At 44.8% G+C, this 20,755-nt stretch overlaps 1 protein-coding gene across 1 annotated transcript in view; it reads left to right on the forward strand.

The window, feature by feature from the left end:
• The window catches only part of ADGRV1 (adhesion G protein-coupled receptor V1), a 1,000,765-nt gene that overhangs the window by 343,097 nt on the left and 636,913 nt on the right, over positions 1 to 20,755 (forward strand). The window contains exons 47-49 of the mRNA XM_063964002.1: positions 385 to 557; positions 8,780 to 8,920; positions 12,025 to 12,126. Of these exons, the coding sequence (XP_063820072.1) occupies positions 385 to 557; positions 8,780 to 8,920; positions 12,025 to 12,126 (416 nt within the window). The remainder of the gene's footprint in view (positions 1 to 384; positions 558 to 8,779; positions 8,921 to 12,024; positions 12,127 to 20,755) is intronic.

Consider the following 20,755-nt stretch of genomic DNA (forward strand, 5'->3'; position numbering starts at 1 on the left):
TTGTTGCTGAAACATAGCATTAGAGGTTATTTGGGAAAATGCAGTGATACTATTAAGATATTACCAATGAAGTATTTGTTGTCGTTTTGGCTGGGGAAACATGGGGAGACGTACTAGGCTTGATTCCCACCAAGGCTTTATCTGTGTAGAGTTTTGTATGAAACACATAGAAATGTTACCATGTTTCATTATAAAATGAAATATACAGTATATTCTAGATAAAGCACTATTTCTACTTGTTTATTTCATTAGGATTTGCAGCAAGCACATGAGATTAAACGTCACTTCTATGCCTTTAATAAATCAGTAGTAGGGAGATGAAGTGCAGCATGTGGTAGGTTTTGTGCAGCATTTTACGTTTATTGAAGACTCTATCTTTTACAGAGGGTCCCAACACTGTACTGTCTGTGTTACAAAGTTTTCCCAATGAGTCAGCTTCCAGCTGGTGTTTCTTCACTCATGACGACGTACAATACGGTGTTTTGCTAAAACGGTTTTCCATGGCTCATTCCACTTCCACAGTCTACGAGTGGCGCGGAGTATTTGTAGCTATCCAGGTATTTTTCTATATGAAATTCAATGAAGAGAAAAGTATTACACTTAGGGGCAGATGTATTAAGCCTGGAGAAAGCATAAGGAAGTGATAAACCAGTGATAAGTGCAATGTGATAAACGCACCAGCCAATCAGCTCCTAACTGTTCATTTACATATTGAAGCTGATTGGCTGGTGCGTTTATCACCTTGCACTTATGACTTATCACTGGTTTATCACTTCCTTATGCCTTCTCCAGGTTAATACATCTGCCCCTTAGTTCTTATTACAACCATATCAAGCATTAATAATGTAATATTTGTATTATGTGTGATTCTTATTATTACAGTAAATCAATTTACGAAATCTACCTCTTTGTATGATATAACATTTTAAAGGATAAATACACCTGTGTGGACTTTGTAACCTAATTTAGGCATAATAGACCCATAGGGACCTTATTCTTTGGCTACTATGCCACTGTTCACTAACACAGATATTTTGTGCAACTGACGCACACAGGAGGTAGCAGGAAAATATTAGTCTGAGGATAAGAATGTTTCCTCTTCTCTCTTCCCTGCTTTCTGCACAGTCCTACTCTTAGGGGTAAATTTACTAAAGCTTCTAAAGCAGAGAATTGGGGGTGTTGCCCATAGCAACCAATAAGATGCCGTCTATCATTTTCTAAAAGGCAATAGAGAAATAATAGACAGCATCCGATTGGTTGTTATTGGCAACATCATCAATTCTCTATTTTAGAAGCTTTAGTAAATTTACCCCTTAGTACATAGTAGAGGATGTAGTTATGTGACTTCCCCCTGCATACCGGACACTGAAAATGGCAACAATCAGCATTAGTGTCCGCGACACCAATAGAGTAGGAATAGAATGTGTAGCGAGCGCAGTTTGCGACCGAACCCACAGTGTGGCGAGCACAGCGAGTCCGCAAGGGGCTTCGTTGCACTCGCCCCCACTGCCAGCATTCTGCGGCCGGGATCTCAGCGTCGGGATGCTGACCACTGGGATCCCGGCCGCTGGTCGTACAGCCCCAACCCCATACTAGGAGACATACCAAACCAACTCTCATCTCTGCGGAGCTTCTACACTTTAACCTTCTCACTGATTAGTTCTTTTCTTTCTTTTTTTATTACTTGTGTACTTTTTTATTGAAATGTTTTTCAAGTTTATAACAAGATACAAACATACAACAAAACAAACTTGTACATGTCCATGAGCCAAAAATAAAAAGAAATGGATACAAGCATACAGACATTTCAGTGGCGTGCGCAGAGGCAGATCGGGCATAGGGCTTACAGGGAAGATTCCCGGTGGGCCGATGCACCCGTGGGCCCTGTTTTGATTGAGGACATGTGGCCCTTTTTATAGACATAATTAATAAGATGCAAAATAATTTGCATATATGAAAATGACTTTATCACTTAGCCTGTGATTGCAGATGATCTACTGTATGCTCTGTCTGCCTGCTTGGCTGACATATAAGATCGAGTGAATAGTGATTGAGATATGGTTGGTGTAATAAGCAAGAAAATATATCTTTCTAAAGAATTATATAGTTTCCTAAATTCTGACAGAGTATTATATAATGTGCTCATAATATTTAATTTTATTTCCTTTTAACTTCCCCCTTGATGCTGGACATGCCCACTATCTGGAAAGTCTTGGAGGGAGGGTGCTGCTGCCATGGCCCATGGCTAGACCTTACACCTCTGGTGCTGTCCATGTGGGGCCACTAGTACAAATTTTTCCAGGGCCGCTTTTTGTTCCCAATACGCCCCTGGGTGTGTGTATTATTGCAAACATATGTCCTCTTAGGAATGCATGAAGGGTGTCAATTACATAACATCGCAATAACATTTACATAGTATTATCGTGTCATAATTCTCTGCGAGACCAAAGCAGTCACGGTTAACAACAGTATTAAGTTAGGACTGCCATCATATTCAATTCTGTGGCAAGTCGTGAAGTATTCCACCTACAGTATACCATTTATTAAAGTATTGGCTGAGTTTACCTCTGGCCCTATACATGAATCATGACCCGCTACCTCATTCACCAGCGCTATCCAGTGGTAAATGTTAGGTAAGGATTGAGCAAACCAGTTACAGGCTATTAACCTTAGCAAGAGCAGTGAGGCATAGCACGTATTTGTAAATTATGGGCGTGTGGGACACTGCAAGATCCAAACCAAAGATGCATAATGCAGGTGTCATGGGCGGTAAAGTAGGTTCGGTGAGCAAAATATCCGCCCATACAACCTTCCAGAAGCCATATATTCCTGGACAGGAACATAATAAGTGCCAGAAGTCTGCATCAAGGGCAGCGCATCTAGGACAGGTGGTTTCTGATCTCAGGCCTGCTTTGTACATAGAGAGGGGAGTGCGATAAACCCTATGCAGAATATAAAATTAGATTTGTTGGTACCTTATACATGGGGTTGAATATTTAGTAGTACACAATATTTGCACGCATTGATCCTCCTCCAGTGTGCCTATATCCTGTTGCCATCGTACTCGTAAGGGGTCAAAAACATGTGTGTTCATCTGGGCATTAAGAGTTACATATATAGATGATATCTGGCCCTTAGTGCCCAAGCGCAGAATCAGGTCCTTGACCGGGGAGTCAGAGATTGCGGGGGGGGGGGAGGGGGGGGGGCCCAAACTGTGTCGTTACTGCATGTTGTAGTTGCAAATATCTGAAGAAGGCCGAATTAGGGACTGGGAAGTCCTGTTGTATTTGCTGAAAAGATTTGAAAACACCCCCCTTGTATAGCTGAGCGATTTCCGTAAGGCCATTTCGTATCCAGACATTGTCGTCTGACAACTGTGATAGCTCTTTAAATGTAACATTAAACCATATAGGGGTTTCAGTATCAATGTCAGTCCAGTCATAGTAGGAATGAGCATGCCTCCACACAAGTAGGGTCTGACGCAACATAGGTGGGAGATTTCCTGTGGACGAACCAGACAGGAGAAAGTGGACTAGGGAAAAATGGGGCCCCACATGCTCGGCCAGAAATCCTGCCACTGTAGGTCCTCCCCTACCCTGGGCTCAATTCCACATATGTACCAATTGAGCAGCCAGGTAGTAAATTTGCCGGTTGGGCATGCTTAAACCCCCATCTGTCTTTTCTTTGACCAAGGCTCTCAATGCCACCCTAGGCGTTTTACCCCCCCAAACAAAGGAGGAGATCACACTATTCATTTTATCAAAACACTGTTTAGGAATATAAATAGGCAAATGTTGAAGGATATATAGGAATTTGGGCTGCACCATCATCTTAATTAAATTTATACGGCCCGTAACCGTTAAGGAGAGTTTTTTCCATTGATGGATCCGACGCCTTCATTCATTAGTAACTGGGACTAGATTCTGCTAAATATATGTTTTAACCCTTGATGAAACATTAACTCCTAGGTATTTGAAGGAGAGGGTCCATTGTAATGGGCTGGAGACATTCGCGGCTGTAGGGAGGACCCCTGACAATGGGAGGATGCTGGACTTGTTCCAGTTTATTAGCAGGCCTGAGAAGGTCCCAAAAGTGTTCACCACTTCAAGTAACTTCAATAGAGAGGCATCTGCATCATTTAAAAACAATATCATGTCATCCGGGTATAGCGCATTAACATCAGTATGGTCACCAATCGGAATACCTCTAATGTCAGGGGACCCTCGTAATCATGCAGCGAGGGGCTCAATGGTCAGAGCAAATAGGGCAGGAGACAGTGGACAGCCCTGTCTAGTTCTCCATTCTAGAGGAAAGGATGGCGTAACATACCCATTTACAGAAACACAGGCCCTAGGCGTGGAGTATAACAATCTAACCCACTGTATAAATTTAGGACCAAAGGCAAACTTCTGGATTATTTCCCGTAAGTACATCCATTCCACCGAGTCGAAGGCCTTGGTGGCATCCAAGGACACCACCACTGCCTCCGACTCTGCTCTGTCCTCCCCCTGCAAATGGCAAAATAGTCTGCGCAGGTTTTGAACCGTTGACTTTCCTGGCATAAAGCCAGTCTGATCATCATGGACAATCGATGCTATAACAGCATTGAGGCGGACCGCCAACAGCTTAGCCAAAATTTTAATATCTACAGCTAATAATGAGATTGGGCGGTACGAATCAGAGATAGTAGGGTCCTTACCTGGCTTAGGCAGTACTATGACGATGGCCTCTTGCATGGAGAGAGGGAGGCTATTGCGCTCAAATAAATCATTAAATAGTTTTATTAAATATAGAGCAAAGAAATCCTTAAATTGTTTATATACCTCAACCGGTATCCCATCCCCCCCTGGCGCCGTTTAGTTAGGAAACGAGGCAATAGCGGACTCTATCTCTTCAAGGGCAATGTCTGCTTCTAGAAAGTCTCTCGCCTCTTGGGATAGGCAGGGCAGTTCTATGAGGGCCAGATACGATCGCAGTTGTTGCAGAGAATAAGTCGCCCTAGATACATACAGAGTCGAAAAATACGAAAGGAAAACCTGGGCAATATCCGGTATGGTGTAATGTATAGTACCCTGAGGGTCCCTCATCTGTTGTATTGAAATGCTCTCTCTCTCACCCCTGGATAGATAAGCCAGATAACTGCCAGCAGTATCTGCTTGGAAGTACTGGGCATGTTTAGAGAAGAGCAACTTGCGGCTGGACTTATCCAGCAGACAATCTGTCCATGCCTTCCTCACCACATCCCACCTTAGTCTATTTTCAGGGGTACTGACCGCCAAGTATAAATTCTCAGTGTCATGATAGGCCCTTTCTAGTCTGCTTTCCTCTTCCCTCGCGTGCTTTTTAACTTTAGCGATTTGCTGAATAAAGGATCCTCGCAATGTGGCCTTAAAGGGGTCGTGTTTAATTAAAGGGTCCTCATATGAGACATTATGGTGTACAAATTCCCTCCACTCCACAGTCATATCGGAGTCCTTAGACAGTAGAGTTAACTAGAACGGGTTAAGTTTCCACATCCTGGCACCCTGTGCCGGTGCGTTATCTACAATTACCATAATAGGGGAGTGATCCGAAATGCCTCTCTGCAAATATTGAACTTCTGTCAATTTAGGGACTAGGTCAGGAGAAACTAAGGCCAGATCTATTCTTGAAAAGGAGTGAAAACTTGCTGAGTGGCAGGAGTACTGTAACGTGGACGGATGTCTGATTCTCCATTTGTCTAGTAAACCCAGTTCCTGCAACAACTTGGCAAATGGAGTAGGAGACGCAGTGGGCACCGTGGATACACTCGAGTTTTTGCTCCACCTGTCCAGCGACCGGTCTAAAACATTGTTAAAGTCCCCAATACATAGAATAGGAGCAGAGGGAGAAGTGGCCACAAAAGCCATAGCATATCTCAAGACTTTATTACTATAAGGAGGTATATACACTGTAAGGAGATGCATAAGCACCCTATTAAAATATGCTCTTAATAAAACATATCGGCCATATTGATCAATTTGACTATGTATCAAGTGAAAATGTAAGTTTTTTTTTAATAAGGATCGAAACTCCCCTTGCATTATTAGAAATAGTGGAGTGGTAGTGCGAGCCCACCCAGGGTTTCTTGAGAGCCAAGGTCTTTGAGCCAGTTAAGTGGGTCTCTGAAAAGCAGACAATATCTGTCTTATATTTCTTCACCTGTGTCAAAACCAATGTGCGTTTAATGCGATCATTTAGGCCACGCACGTTCCAACCGAGCATGCGGAGCCCCTGTGAGTCTACAGCCATTGTTGTACATTAACCTGTTCCATAGAAGATGGACCAATAATATAAAATGAGGCGCAGGAGTTAAAGAAGCACCATGCCCTTCCCGTACAGTGCGAAACCACAGGTGGAGGTACAATAAGCAACAGTGACAAATATATGTGGTCAAATCTCGCAGGGCCCCGGCACATATTTATACACAACCAAGTCAGTACATGAAGTTCGAAAGCATTGTAACCTAGGAAACACCTCACACTAAATATATGTGACCCAGACATGTACATAAAGAAAATAACAAACAAATAACCCACCCTTTTCCCACCTGGTATATCCATTTAAACTTAGATACACTTGGATCCCCTTAACCGATAACCTAACGAAAGGAACAAACAAAGAGAAAGAAAGCAATTATAAACCCAAGAGGGTACAGAGGTTTAGAAGAAAAGAGAAAACCCCTATAAACTATATCCTGGCATGCAGCTCCGCAGGCGGATATCAGCCCGGGTGCAGCAGCCAAATGCTAATTTGCCAGTGGGTAATGCGTACCTGACAGTAATCAATAATGAACAATACACAAAACCAGGAAGAAAAATTAATGAAGACACATATTATGAAACATATTCACCACAGGAGTCCTCAATTAGGAGCCCGAGGCCCTCGCTCCAGCCATGCCTCAGCCTCCCGAGCTGTGTTAAAGAAGTACGTAGTGCCATTGTGAATCACTCTGAGCCTAGCTGGAAATAGCACGGAATATTGAATTTGGCGGTCTCGCAACAGTTTCTTGATTTTAAGAAATTGTGCCCGTGTTTTCTGGACCTCCAATGCGAAATCCGGATATACCGACACGTCTTGATTCTCAACTTTCAAAGGGCCATGAACTCTGGCTAAACGGAGGACTGTATCCCGGTCCTTGTAGTGGAGGAAGCGAGCTATAAACGTACGTGCAGGCGCACGCGGGGAAGGAGGCCGGAAGGGAAGACGGTGTGCTCGTTCAACAGTAAATTGCGGGCTAAATTCCTCCTTATCAAATAGCTTTAAGAGCCAGTCCTCTAGGAATTTTTCAGGAGAAGGGTCTCATGCCCGCTCCGGTAGGCTTACAATGTTCACGTTGTTACGTCTCAAGCGTCCCTCAATGTCCGAAAGTTTAGCTTGAACCAGCGTCATTTGAGAAGACAAATCTGAGACCTTGGTTTTGAGAGGGTTAGCATGGTCTTCTAGGTCAGAGATGCGTTGTTCAGCCTCCCCTATCCTCTCACGTACTTTTTGCATGTCATGCCTGATCAGGGAAATGTCAGACTGGACCTGTCCAATTTCGTCCGTAACTCTCTGTTCTGACGCCGTAATAGCCAATAAAATCTGTTGAGTAGACTGTGGCGCCACTTCAGCAGGAGGACTCCCAATGGCGAGGCAGGTAGGGGAGAGCCAGCAGGCTGTTGCAGCTGTGAAGCAGATTGTGAGCCTCTAGCATATTCTTCTAATTTAGCTGCAGCTGAGTTGCCCGATGTAACCATACTGGCTGGAAACAGCGGCCAATGTAAGATAGAAGCAGAACAGTCACTGGTTAACGTGCACTGATATACAGTGCCCTGCGTCACAGACTCGCTGGGTTTATGAGAGACCGCGAAGTTCTTACAAAGTTAATGCAGAAATAAGGGATAAAGGAGCCAGTGGGTATTAGTCTGTAGCAGGTGCGAAAAGCCTCTAAATGGCAGATAGCAGGAGCTTGCCAAGCTGGAGTGCACCACTCCTCACAGCCAGATCCATGTCCAGCGCTGGAATATGCCTCCCTGTGCTCCCAGGTACCCACACTATATACGTGTGCGGGCAACTGCAGGAGAGATGGTGGGACTGACCAGGAGCAAGGGGAGCGAGTATGGGAGCCAGTACCTGCTGACCGCTGCAGGCTTTCTCCTCTCCCGGTGGGCACAGGACACCAGCATGCGAGGCGTGGAAGATGGCGGTGGCACTTCTGGTCCCTTTCCCAGCGCGTCCAAGCTGCAAAAGTTAGGAACCCGGTCGGTGCGGCAGCGGGAGACGCGGTCCTCAGCTCCCCACGGTCAGGGCACACTCCCACAGCAGCTGCTTGTTGTGCGGCCGCCAACACCCCGGGGCAGCAGGAGATTTAGTCAGGATGTTAGCGGAGCTTCGGCTCCCTGCGTCCTACTGCATGCCCGGCCAAGCCACGCCCCCCGATTAGTTATTTTCTAATAAAGCAGCAATCCTAGTTAATCAATGAAATTTGAGTTACCCGCTCCCCTCTCTTAGTGGAGTCGCAGGAACTGCAGTAGTGTAATAGTACACCTGCGAAGGGCACTGACGTGTGTGAGAACCAGTAGAAAGCTGCAGTCCCCTCAGCAGGTGACAAACACCCTTGGCTTTAAACCGAAGCTTTGAGACCAACTGAGTCCTGAGAGATATTTTTCATTGAGTTCGGGTGAGGGCAACCCTCGGTAGGGTTATATGTATGTGCAACAATGATTAAATATATCAGTAATCAGATCTGAATTGATACTTTCTGTGTTATTTCAAACAGGATTTTACCATTGAGAACCCTGTGCGTTGTGTGGATTTTACAGCTAATGGCTCTCAGGTCATTGTTATTACTACTGGCATTGGTGATCAACCTGCAAGTAACAGAATCTATACATTCACACGCAAGGATGGATTATTACTGGTAAGCATGTTTTTTTTACCTATTGTTACAGGAGGGAGAGCTACAGTTGTGTCCACATATATCTACTGTCTATATGCTGTACGGTGCGAGACTGAGGTGTATTATACTGTCTTTTTCTCTATAGATCACATCTTATTTGCATTATACCATATACCTTTAATGAGTGACTTTTTCCAAAGGATTGCTTAGGGTGGTTTAGTAAGTGAGTTACCAAAACGTCACACATGTGTAATGTTCTCTCTTTCATTCTAATTCTCTTCCCCGCTAGGCCAGAGCAGGTAGACCACTGCTTCCCTTCAAAGCCATTTGACTGTGCCTCATATCACTCTTACTGTCCCAATATCAGTTGTAAAATGGTGGGGCTGACGGAAACATGGTCAAACATTGAGGTGTGTTGTGTGATCAGATTTCTGTATCTAAGGGGCACATCAGCAGCTGAAATTCATTACCAATTTGTCAAAAACGACTTGGGTTGTTGTGAACAGGCGTCGTATTGCTGCATGATAACGCCACACGCTTGAGTTGTTACGGCACTACCATTGGGAGATACTGGATCAACCTTCCTACAGCCCTGACCTGACACCAAGAGATTTCCATCTCTTTGGACCATTAAAGAAGCACCTGGGTGGAAGGTGATTCAAGACCGACGGTCAGGTTCCGCAAACTGTCATGTCCTGGCTTCTGGCGCTTGACACTGATTTCTTCTATGCCGGTATAGATGCCTTGGTGCACCGTTGGAATAAATGCCTAGACAAGTATGGGGACTATGTAGAAAAATAAATCTGTACCATGGCCATACTATTAATTACCGTATACGTATTGGTACAAGTTGAATACATTTTCACAATGAGAGATCTTGTCACTTTATTTATTGAACCACCCTCATATTTTGATATGGAGACATCCTGGAACCCATGATAATCCAACACTTTGCATGAGAAACGGCCGGACAATCTTTGCAGCTTACTCTGTTAACTGTGGATTCCACATTCATCGAACGGTTAATATACCAGCCAGGACAATACCGCCACACATCACAACCTGAACACTTTATGTCCAAGCATAATGATAAATGTAAGCCCTATATCTGGTCCAACCTAGCAATTAGCTACTACATCAAACCTGTCCTCAGAGGGCCTTGTGTTCCTCATCTTTTTTTGAACAACCATTTGAACATTTTTAGGACGTGACTCTATGGTTATTCCACTAACATTGCCACTACGGATTTATTATTGTATATGGTAGCACTGGTTCACTATATTATTGTTGTCCATACTGAGCAGAATTGTATAACTACATGTTTATATATTTAATATATGAATATCATGGGCCTGATGTAATGACGCCCAAGTTCGGCGGCCGTGCGGGATGCCGGACGAATGCGGACGTTTTTTTAAAGGGGCATTTATGTACAAAGCATGGTTTATCCTTGTACATGATTGCACCTTTTAAAAAAACAACCGAATACGGCCTTCATCCCGCACAGCCGCCGAACTCTGGCGCCATTACATCTGGCCCATGTATTTGGATTTTAACATTTCTATTGTTCTGATCTGGTCTATGATAATGATTTCTTATTAAACATCTTTAGTCTTACATAAACAATAAGCTCCCAAATATACTGAAACTTTGTTCCTCTGGTTCTTACACAACAGCCACTTCCTGGAATAACTCCAACCATGGACTGTAAGACCTACTCTTATTACATCCAACCAATCACACAGGATGGCAGGCCACCAGTGACCCCACCTCCATAGCTTCGTGATCCCTCCTTATTATCTTCTGACCCTTTACTTGCTCCAACACACCCTAATTATATTTACCTTTCAGGTTACATTATGTTCCTTGCCAATTAATAGCAGTTATAATTTGGATCTTTCTGTACATCATCTGTGTATAAAATAGTCTGATTTTGTGTTGTTATATTTTACCATACAAATGTATATATTGTTATTCTAGTAGTCACATTGTTTCTATTTTCTGTATGAAATAATATGTCATTTTTAGATAAAAAAAAGTTATTACAATTGTAGTTAAATACAATGTATTGTGTTTTCTAGTTCATTTATTAAAATGAGAGCTTTTTGTGTAAGCATATGCTTAGTTATCCCAGTGACATATGTAATAGGGTGTGAGTTTGTGGATTTGGGATGCCGGTTGAACTCGGACGTTTGTTTTAAAGCGCCAATTATTTACAAGGCATGGTTTTGCTTTGTAAATGATTGCTGCGTTAAATAAAATCCTCCGTCACCCCTCACCTCCAGCAAACTCAGACCCTGTTACGTATGCCCCCATATATCATAAGGCTGTGCATCCAAATTTGCTGAAAGCTTTTACGTTTTTTGTTCTTATTCATTATTGTGGTGTAACCTAAATCCTATCTTTTTTCCATTAAATATCATTATACATTACTTCAATGGGAAGCAGTCAGGATCCCGGCTGTTGGGATTCCAGCAGTCAGAATACTGAAGCCAGAATTCTGACCCAATTCTGAATGCCGACACCAGCATCCAGAATGGGTGCGCCACCCCGGCGCCGGAATCCGGCCAGCCGGGATGCCAAATGACGAAGGCACACTGCAGCGCTGGAGAGGTAAACCGCACACGCAGGGGGGGTGGCTAGGTTAAGTCTGCGTTCCGGGGGGTTAGGTTGCATCCCGTAGAGTTAGTATTAGGCTGCAGGAAGGGGGGGGGGGGTTAGCATTAGGCACCCCTTTCGGAGGGTTAGGGTTAGGCTGCGGGGGGTGAGGGTTATGTTTAGGCACCGGGGATGTGTGGTTAGGGTTAGGTACCAAGGGGGAGGTTAGGGTTAGGCTATGGGTAGGGAGGATTAGGGGGGTGGGGAGAGGGGAGAGCAACTCACCCCTGTCAGCATTTTCAACAGCGGGATCCCAGCGTCGGTATTTCGAATGCCGTAATCCTGTGCACCAAGATTTCATACTGACCCCATTTCAATGGTGTATTTGCTTTATATTAATTATGTGTTTTTATTGACATTTTTTATTGTATGTAAGATCATTAATTTATTATAATACATAAACCAAAGAACCTGTTCATGTTGCTAACATTATAACTAATTACACCATTGCACGATTGTCATTTCAGAGACAGACGGTGTCCGTACCAGGAACAGGCAGCGTTAAGCATTTCTCACTTGGATATCAGGAAGTTTATTTGATTATTTCAAGTCGTACAAACACATCTCAGGTTTGTCATCTATTATTTTGAAACCATTCATTATTTGCTGTATTCTTATTGTATATAAATTAACAGGATTGAACAATGTAACTAACATCCAGGGCTGTAACAGGGAGGCAGTGCGCCGCCCCCTGAGTGCATGATGTTGCTGATATTTCCAGCATCGGGAAGCACGGTGGCTGTACAGGTTGTAGGGTGCATGCCTGGAGTGTTTGAAGGATGCTTCAGTAGACACTGCAGCAGTGATATTGGCTGCAGGGTGCCATTCCAGGCACTTTACTAGCCAGATGCAGACGCCTTTGGGCAACCATAATGCCGCCCCCAGGGCCTTTGCGCTCTGTGCAGCGGCACTGCTTGCACACCCGTAGTTATAGCCCTGCAAACATCATAGACTAAAAAGATGATATTACCTATAGCTCTTAAGCTACTTTTGGGCATCATTATACCTGTAATGTCCGCCTTCCACCACAATGATAGCCACTTCCTGTAGTAGTGTAGCACTTCCTTGCATTGCTGTCTCTCAAAACTAGGGCCATGGGTTCAGCGCTTACCAGGGCCCTATCTGTGAGGAGTTGCATGTGTTTCCATGGGTTTTCCTTAGTGTGCTCTGGTTTCCTTTCACAATCCAAAAATACGCTAGTAGGTTATTTGGTTGCTGAGAAAGGAAAAGCCCCTTAGGGTTTGTGTGGTAGAGAATGAAGACTGTTAACTCAAATGGGGTAGTTACTGATATGACAGATGTACTATTCTCTGCAGAGCATTGCATAACATGGTGGCACTTTACTGTATAAATGATAAATACAATCCACTCACAAGCCCAAAAAAACCAGCTCATTGAGAGTCCCGGGTTCGATTCCCAAAGTGCCAATCTTTTCTTTTGTGTTCCCGTGACATTCACTTAATTATTATAATTTTTTCTGTGTAATCCATTGTAAAACATTCAAAGGAAGGGTGCACACAGGTTTCACACAAATTGGGGTAAATCTGCAGGAGCGACTCATTCGTTATCTAAAATACACAGCGGTAATGAGCACCTATAGACATACCAGTAAATATAAATTAGTGTATTCTGACGCAACTAACTGTTTGAGCAACACAGTACTGTAGATCGTAGGCATTAGAGAATCTGTTGTGAGAATCTGTGTTGTACGTTATAAGCTGTTCGTGCTAATTAGTACACTAATAGAACATACTGTACAGAGATACTAAGGACAGTGATTTGGCATCCAGGAACTTAGGGAGGAGCTTTTATCTCTCTCCATTGTAATCTTTCTAAGTATAGCAGAGAGATAAAAACTCCCCCTAAGTTCCTAGATGACAAATCATCGTCCTTAGTATCTATGTACAGTATGCTCTATTAGTGTACTAATTAGCACGAACAGCTTGTAACATACAGTGGCAAGTTTAATCTTTCTATGTATAATGGAGAGAGATAAACGCTCCGCCCTAAGTTCCTGGATGCCAAATCACCGTCCTTAGTATCTCTGTACAGTATTTTCTATTAGAGTACTAATTAGCACGAACAGCTAATTAGTACCCTAATAGAACATACTGCACAGAGATACTAAGGACAGTGATTTGGCATCCAGGAACTTAGGGAGGAGCTTTTATATCTCTCTGTTATACATAGAAAGATTAATCTTGCCACTGTACTTTACAAGCTGTTCGTGCTAATTAGTACACTAATAGAACATACTGTACAGAGATACTAAGGATGGTGATTTGGCATCCAGGAACTTAGGGGGGAGCTTTTATCTCTCTCCGTTATACATAGAAAGATTAATCTTGCCGCTGTACGTTACAAGCTGTTCGTGCTAATTAGTACACTAATAGAACATACTGTACACAGATACTAAGGACAGTGATTTGGCATCCAGGTACTTAGGGAGGAGCTTTTATCTCTCTCCATTGTAATCTTTCTAAGTATAGCAGAGAGAGATAAAAGCTCCCCCTAAGTTCCTGGATGACAAATCATCGTCCTTAGTATCTATGTACAGTATGCTCTATTAGTGTACTAATTAGCACGAACAGCTTGTAACATACAACAGCAAGTTTAATCTTTCTGTGTATAATGGAGAGAGATAAAAGCTCCGCCCTAAGTTCCTGGATGCCAAATCACTGTCCTTAGTATCTCTGTACAGTATTTTCTATTAGAGTATTAATTAACACGAACAGCTAATTAGTACCCTAATAGAACATACTGCACAGAGATACTAAGGACAGTGATTTGGCATCCAAGATTAATCTTTCTATGTATAACGGAGAGAGATAAAAGCTCCTCATAAGTTCCTGGATGCCAAATCACTGTCCTTAGTGTCTCTGTGCAGTATGTTCTATTAGGGTACTAATTAGCTGTTCATGCTAATTAGTACTCCAATAGAAAATACTGTACAGAGATACGAAGGATGGTGATTTGGCATCCAGGAACTTAGGGAGGAGCTCTTATCTCTCTCCATTATACGTAAAAAAATTAAACTTGCCGCTGTATGTTACAAACTGTTCATGCTAATTAGTACACTAATAGAGCATACTGTACAGAGATACTAAGGAGCTTTTATCTCTCTCTGCTATAATTTGAAAGATTACAATGGAGAGAGATAAAAGCTCGTTCCTAAGTTCCTGGATGCCAAATCACTGTTGTTAGTATCTCTGTACAGTATGTTCTATTAGTGTACTAATTAGCACGAACAGCTTATAACGTACAACACAGATTCTCTAACGCCGACGATCTACAGTACTGTGTTGCTCGAACAGTTAGTTGCGTCAGAATACACTAATTTATATTTACTGGTATGTCTATAGGTGCTCATTACCGCTGTGTATTTTAGATAGCGAATGAGTCGCTCCTGCAGATTTACCCCGATTTGTGTGAAACCTGTGTGCACCCTTCCTTTGAATGTTTTACAATGGATTACACAGAAAAAAATAATAATAATAAAGTGAATGTCACGAGAACACACACAAAAAAAAGGTTGGCACTTTGGGAATCGAACCCGGGACTCTCAGCATGGCAGACGGGAGCCTTCATCGCTAGTCCACAACACTGCATGGAAGGTTCACAAGTTCACGTGAAAAGTACTGCAAAGAGTGATTCCTTCCCATTGGTGTTAGTTTATGCCGTTAGGGGACTCGGATGCTCATTTCGTGCACTGTACATACTGTAAAGTCAATGGGATACATTATTCCTTTCACACATTAGTTGTGTCTGCATACACAAGTATTTTAACACGTTCAGTTGCGTCTGTATAAACTATACACACAGTGATTTGGCATCCAGGAACTTAGGGATGAGCTTTTATCTCTCCCCATTATACTTAATACTACGGGATTTGGACGCTCACATATCCCTAACATCAATAGACCATACTGTATCTGTAACTTGTCATGTGCATCTGTATATACTGTACTATTTGCATCTGTACTGTATATACTGTTATAGACTGTATGACATACTGTAGCATAATGTAGCGTAATGAGACGCACCAGTAAAGTAGTTCTTAGTTACGCTGTAGTTCAGTATTGTATTTTAATGGTGACCACACGCATGCGCATTGGTGATTTTAAAAAGCGACATCTGGTGGATGATCTTAGGTATTACACTCAAAGGTAACGCTAAACGCTCTGTGAGCCTCCCTTCGACTAGGCGCGCCTCCTTGCACCCAGGCACGCTGCGTATGCCTGATCGCGACTAACGCCTCAGTCAGCCAAGATAACGGAGGACCCATCTGTACGTACCTTTGCACCAATGCAGGCATGCCTGCGCAGATTGAGGCACAAAAGGGGGGTAATTCTGAGTTGATCGCAGCAGCAAGTTTGTTAGCAATTGGGCAAAACCATGTGCACTGCAGGGGAGGCAGATATAACATGTGCAGAGAGAGTTAGATTTGGGTGGGTTATTTTGTTTCTGTGCAGGGTAAATACTGGCTGCTTTATTTTTACACTGCAATTTAGATTGCAGATTGAACACACCACACCCAAATCTAACTCTCTCTGCACATGTTTTATCTGCCTCACCTGCACTGCACATGGGCCCTCATTCCGAGTTGTTCGCTCGCAAGCTGCTTTTAGCAGCATTGCACACGCTAAGCCGCCGCCTACTGGGAGTGAATCTTAGCTTAGCAGAATTGCGAACGAAGTATTCGCAATATTGCGAAAAGATTTCTCTGTCCAGTTTCTGAGTAGCTCGAGACTTACTCTTCCAGTGCGATCAGTTCAGTGCTTGTCGTTCCTGGTTTGACGTCACAAACACACCCAGCGTTCGCCCAGACACTCCCCCATTTCTCCAGCCACTCCCGCGTTTTTCCCAGAAACGGCAGCGTTTTTTCACACACACCCATAAAACGGCCAGTTTCTGCCCAGAAACATCCACTTCCTGTCAATCACACTCCGATCACCAGAACGAAGAAAAAACCTCGTAATGCCGTGAGTAAAATACCAAACTTCTTAGCAAATTTACTTGGCGCAGTCGCAGTGCGAACATTGCGCATGCGCAATTAGCGGAAAATCGCTGCGATGCGAAGAAAATTACAGAGCGAACAACTCGGAATGAGGGCCATGGTTTTGCCCAACTGCTAAAAAATGTCCTGCTGCGATCAACTTGGAATTACCCCCAATGTCAGTAAAGCGGATTCATTTCATGCTGTTCCTTGGCCGCTTTGCACTTATTTAATGAGGCCCAATATCTTGGGAAAAGGTACTAACAGAATGTTTCGCCATGCACAAAATAAGTGAAGGACATGTCATCAGTTTTTTATTGATATCTTACAATTCATGGTAAAGTAACTTGCAACCCATTGTTGTTAGTTTTTGCTATTGTCTGGTGGAAGTTCAGTAGAACTAAAGTATATTTTATTTTTCCCTAACGTCCTAGAGGATGCTGGGGACTCCGTAAGGACCATGGGGAATAGACGGGCTCCGCAGGAGATAGGGCACTTTAAGAAAGACTTTGACTCTGGGTGTGCACTGGCTCCTCCCTCTATGCCCCTCCTCCAGACCTCAGTTTTAGACTGTGCCCAGAGGAGAATGGGTACACTGCAGGGAGCTCTCCTTAGTTTCCTGCTTAGAAAGCATTTTTGTTAGGATTTTTTCTCTTTTTCAGGGAGCACTGCTGGCAACAGGCTCTCTGCATCGAGGGACTGAGGAGAGAGAAGCAGACCTACTTAAATGTTAGGCTCTGCTTCCTCGGCTACTGGACACCATTAGCTCCAGAGGGAATGAACACAGGTTCGTCCTGGGCGTTCCCCCCAGAGCCGAGCCGCCGTTCTCACAGAGCCAGAAGAAACAAAGAAAGAAGACGTCTCAGGCGGCAGAAGCCTTCGGTGCTTCACAGAGGTAACGCACAGCACTGCAGCTGTGCGTCATTGCTCCGCTACACCTCACACACTCCGGTCACTGTAAGGGTGCAGGGCGCAGGGGTGGGGGGGCGCCCTGGGCAGCAATAAAACACCTCTCCTATGGCAAAAGTGTATATACATGTACAGGTGGGCACTGTACATGTATATAAAAGAGCCCCCGCCATTTTTTAATAAGTTTGAGCGGGATAGAAGCCCGCCGCTGAGGGGGCGGGGCTTCACCCTCAGCACTCACCAGCGCCATTTTCTCTACACAGCACCGCTGAGAGGAAGCTCCCCGGACTCTCCCCTGCTTGACACACGGTGAAAGGGGGTTTTAAAGTAGAGGGGGGGGGGGGGCACATTATTGGCGTTTATACACTACAGCAGCGCTACTGGGTAAACATTCTGTGTTTTTCTCCAGGGACATATAGCGCTGGGGTGTGTGCTGGCATACTCTCTCTCTGTCTCTCCAAAGGGCCTCAGGGGGAACCTGTCTTCAGAAAAGAGATTCCCTGTGTGTGTGAAGTGTGTCGGTACGTGTGTGTCAACATGTTTGACGAGGAAGGCTCACCTAAGGAGGAGGGGGAGTGCATGATGGTCAGGTCGCCGTCGGTAATGCCGACACCAGACTGGGTGGATATGTGGAATGTCTTGAATGCAAATGTAAATTTACTGCATAAACGATTAGACAAGGCTGAAGCTAGGTCAGGTAGTCAGACCATGCCTGTCCCTTTGGCACCAGGACCTTCGGGGTCTCAAAAACGCACCATATCCCAGATCACTGACACAGATACCGACACAGAGACTGACTCTAGTGTCGACTATGAGGATGCAAAATTACTGCCAAAGGTGGCGAAAGGTATTCTTTACATGATTATGGCCATTAAAGAGGCTTTGCATATCACTGAGGAACCCCCTGTCCCTGACATGAGGGTACACATGTATAAAGGGAAAAAGCCTGAGGTCACTTTTCCGTCCTCATTTGAACTAAGCGACTTGTGCAAAAAGGCTGGGGAATCTCCAGATAGGAGACTACAAGTTCCCAAAAGGATTCTTATGGCGTATCCCTTTCCACAAAAGGACAGGATACGATGGGAATCTTCGCCGAAGGTAGACAAGGCGCTGACATGCTTATCCAAGAAGGTGGCACTGCCTTCTCAGGATACAGCTTCCCTCAAGGATCCTGCTGATCGTAAGCAGGAGGTTACCATGAAGCACATTTACACACATTCCGGTACTATCGTTAGACCGGCTATGGCATCGGCCTGGGTGTGTAGTGCTATCGCAGCATGGACAGATTCCTTATCTACGGAACTTGAAACCCTAGATAAGGATTCCATTCTAATGACCCCAGAGCATATCAAAGATGCTGCTTTATATATGAGGGATGCTCAAAGAGACATTTGTTTACTAAGCTCCAGAATAAATGCTATGTCTATTTCTGCTAGGCGACTCCTGTGGACCCGACAGTGGACGCGGGATACCGACTCAAAGCGGCATATGGAGTCGTTGCCTTACAAGGGGGAGGAGTTGTTTGGAGAAGGCCTCTCGGACCTTGTCTCTACTGCTACGGCCGGTAAATCGAATTTCTTACCTTATGTCCCCCCGCAGCATACTAAAAAGACACCTCATTATCAAATGCAGTCCTTTCGTTCCAATAAAAGCAAGAAGGTACGGGGATCGTCCTTCCTTGCCAGAGGTAAAGGCAAGGGAAAAAAGCTGCATGCAGCTAGTTCCCAGGAGCAGAAGTCCTCCCCTACATCTGCAAAGTCCACCGCATGACGCTGGGGCTTCCCGGGGGGAGTCAGCTCAAGTGGGGGCACGTCTTCAATTTTTCAGCCAGGTCTGGGTTCACTCACAGGTGGATCCTTGGGCTATAGAGATTGTTTCTCAGGGATACAGGCTGGAATTCGAAGACGTGCCCCCTCGCCGGTTTTTCAAATCGGCTCTGCCAGCTTCCCCGTCAGAGAGGGAGTTAGTGTTGACTGCAATTCAAAAATTGTATCTTCAACAGGTGATAGTCAAAGTTCCTCTTCTCCAGCAAGGAAAGGGGTATTACTCAACCCTGTTTGTGGTCCCGAAACCGGACGGTTCGGTCAGGCCCATTTTGAATCTAAAATCCCTGAACTTGTACTTGAAAAAGTTCAAGTTCAAGATGGAATCGCTCAGAGTGGTCATCGCCAGCCTAGAGGGGGGGGATTGGATGGTGTCCCTGGACATAAAGGATGCATACCTTCATGTTCCGATTTTCCCTCCTCATCAGGCGTTCCTGAGATTTGCAGTACAGGACTGTCATTACCAATTTCAGACGTCGCCGTTTGGGCTTTCCACAGCCCCGAGAATTTTCACCAAGGTAATGGCGGAAATGATGGTGCTCCTGCGCAAGCAGGGGGTCACAATTAGCCCATACTTGGACGATCTCCTCATAAAGGCGAGATCTCGGGAGAAGTTGCTGGACAGCGTGTCGCTGTTGGTGAGGATGTTACAGGGGCACGGCTGGATTCTCAATTTACCGAAGTCCCAGCTAGTCCCTACAACGCGCCTGACCTTTCTGGGTCTGATTCTAGACACAGACCAGAAAAAGGTTTTACTTCCGATGGAAAAGGCTCAGGAGCTCATGGCCCTGGTCAGGAACCTATTAAAGCTAAAAACGGTTTCAGTGCATCATTGCACACGTGTCCTGGGGAAGATGGTGGCCATCCCCTTCGGCAGGTTCCATGCGAGGACCTTTCAATGGGATCTACTGGACAAATGGTCCGGGTCCCATTTACAAATGCATCAAAGGATCACCCTGTCTCCCAGAGCCAGGGTATCTCTCCTGTGGTGGCTGCACAGTGCTCACCTCCTAGAAGGCCGCAGGTTCGGAATTCAGGACTGGATCCTGGTGACCACGGACGCAAGCCTCCGAGGTTGGTGAGCGGTCACACTGGGAAGAAATTTCCAAGGTCTCTGGTCAAATCTGGAGACTGGTCTCCACATCAACGTCCTGGAGTTGAGGGCCATATACAATGCCCTACGCCAAGCGGAGGCCTTGCTTTGGGACAAACCGGTTCTGATACAGTCAGACAATGTCACGGCAGTGGCTCATGTAAACCGCCAAGGCGGCACAAGGAGCAGAGTGGCCATGGCAGAAGCGACCAGGATTCTTCGCTGGGCGGAAGGCCATGTAAGCGCCCTATCAGCAGTCTTCATCCCGGGGGTGGACAACTGGGAAGCGGACTTCCTCAGCAGACACGACCTGCATCCGGGAGAGTGGGGACTTCATCCAGAAGTCTTCGCACAGATCGTGGGTCGGTGGGGACTGC

Source organism: Pseudophryne corroboree, chromosome 1 (assembly GCF_028390025.1).
Source record: "Pseudophryne corroboree isolate aPseCor3 chromosome 1, aPseCor3.hap2, whole genome shotgun sequence".
NCBI classification, from domain to species: Eukaryota; Metazoa; Chordata; class Amphibia; order Anura; family Myobatrachidae; genus Pseudophryne; species Pseudophryne corroboree.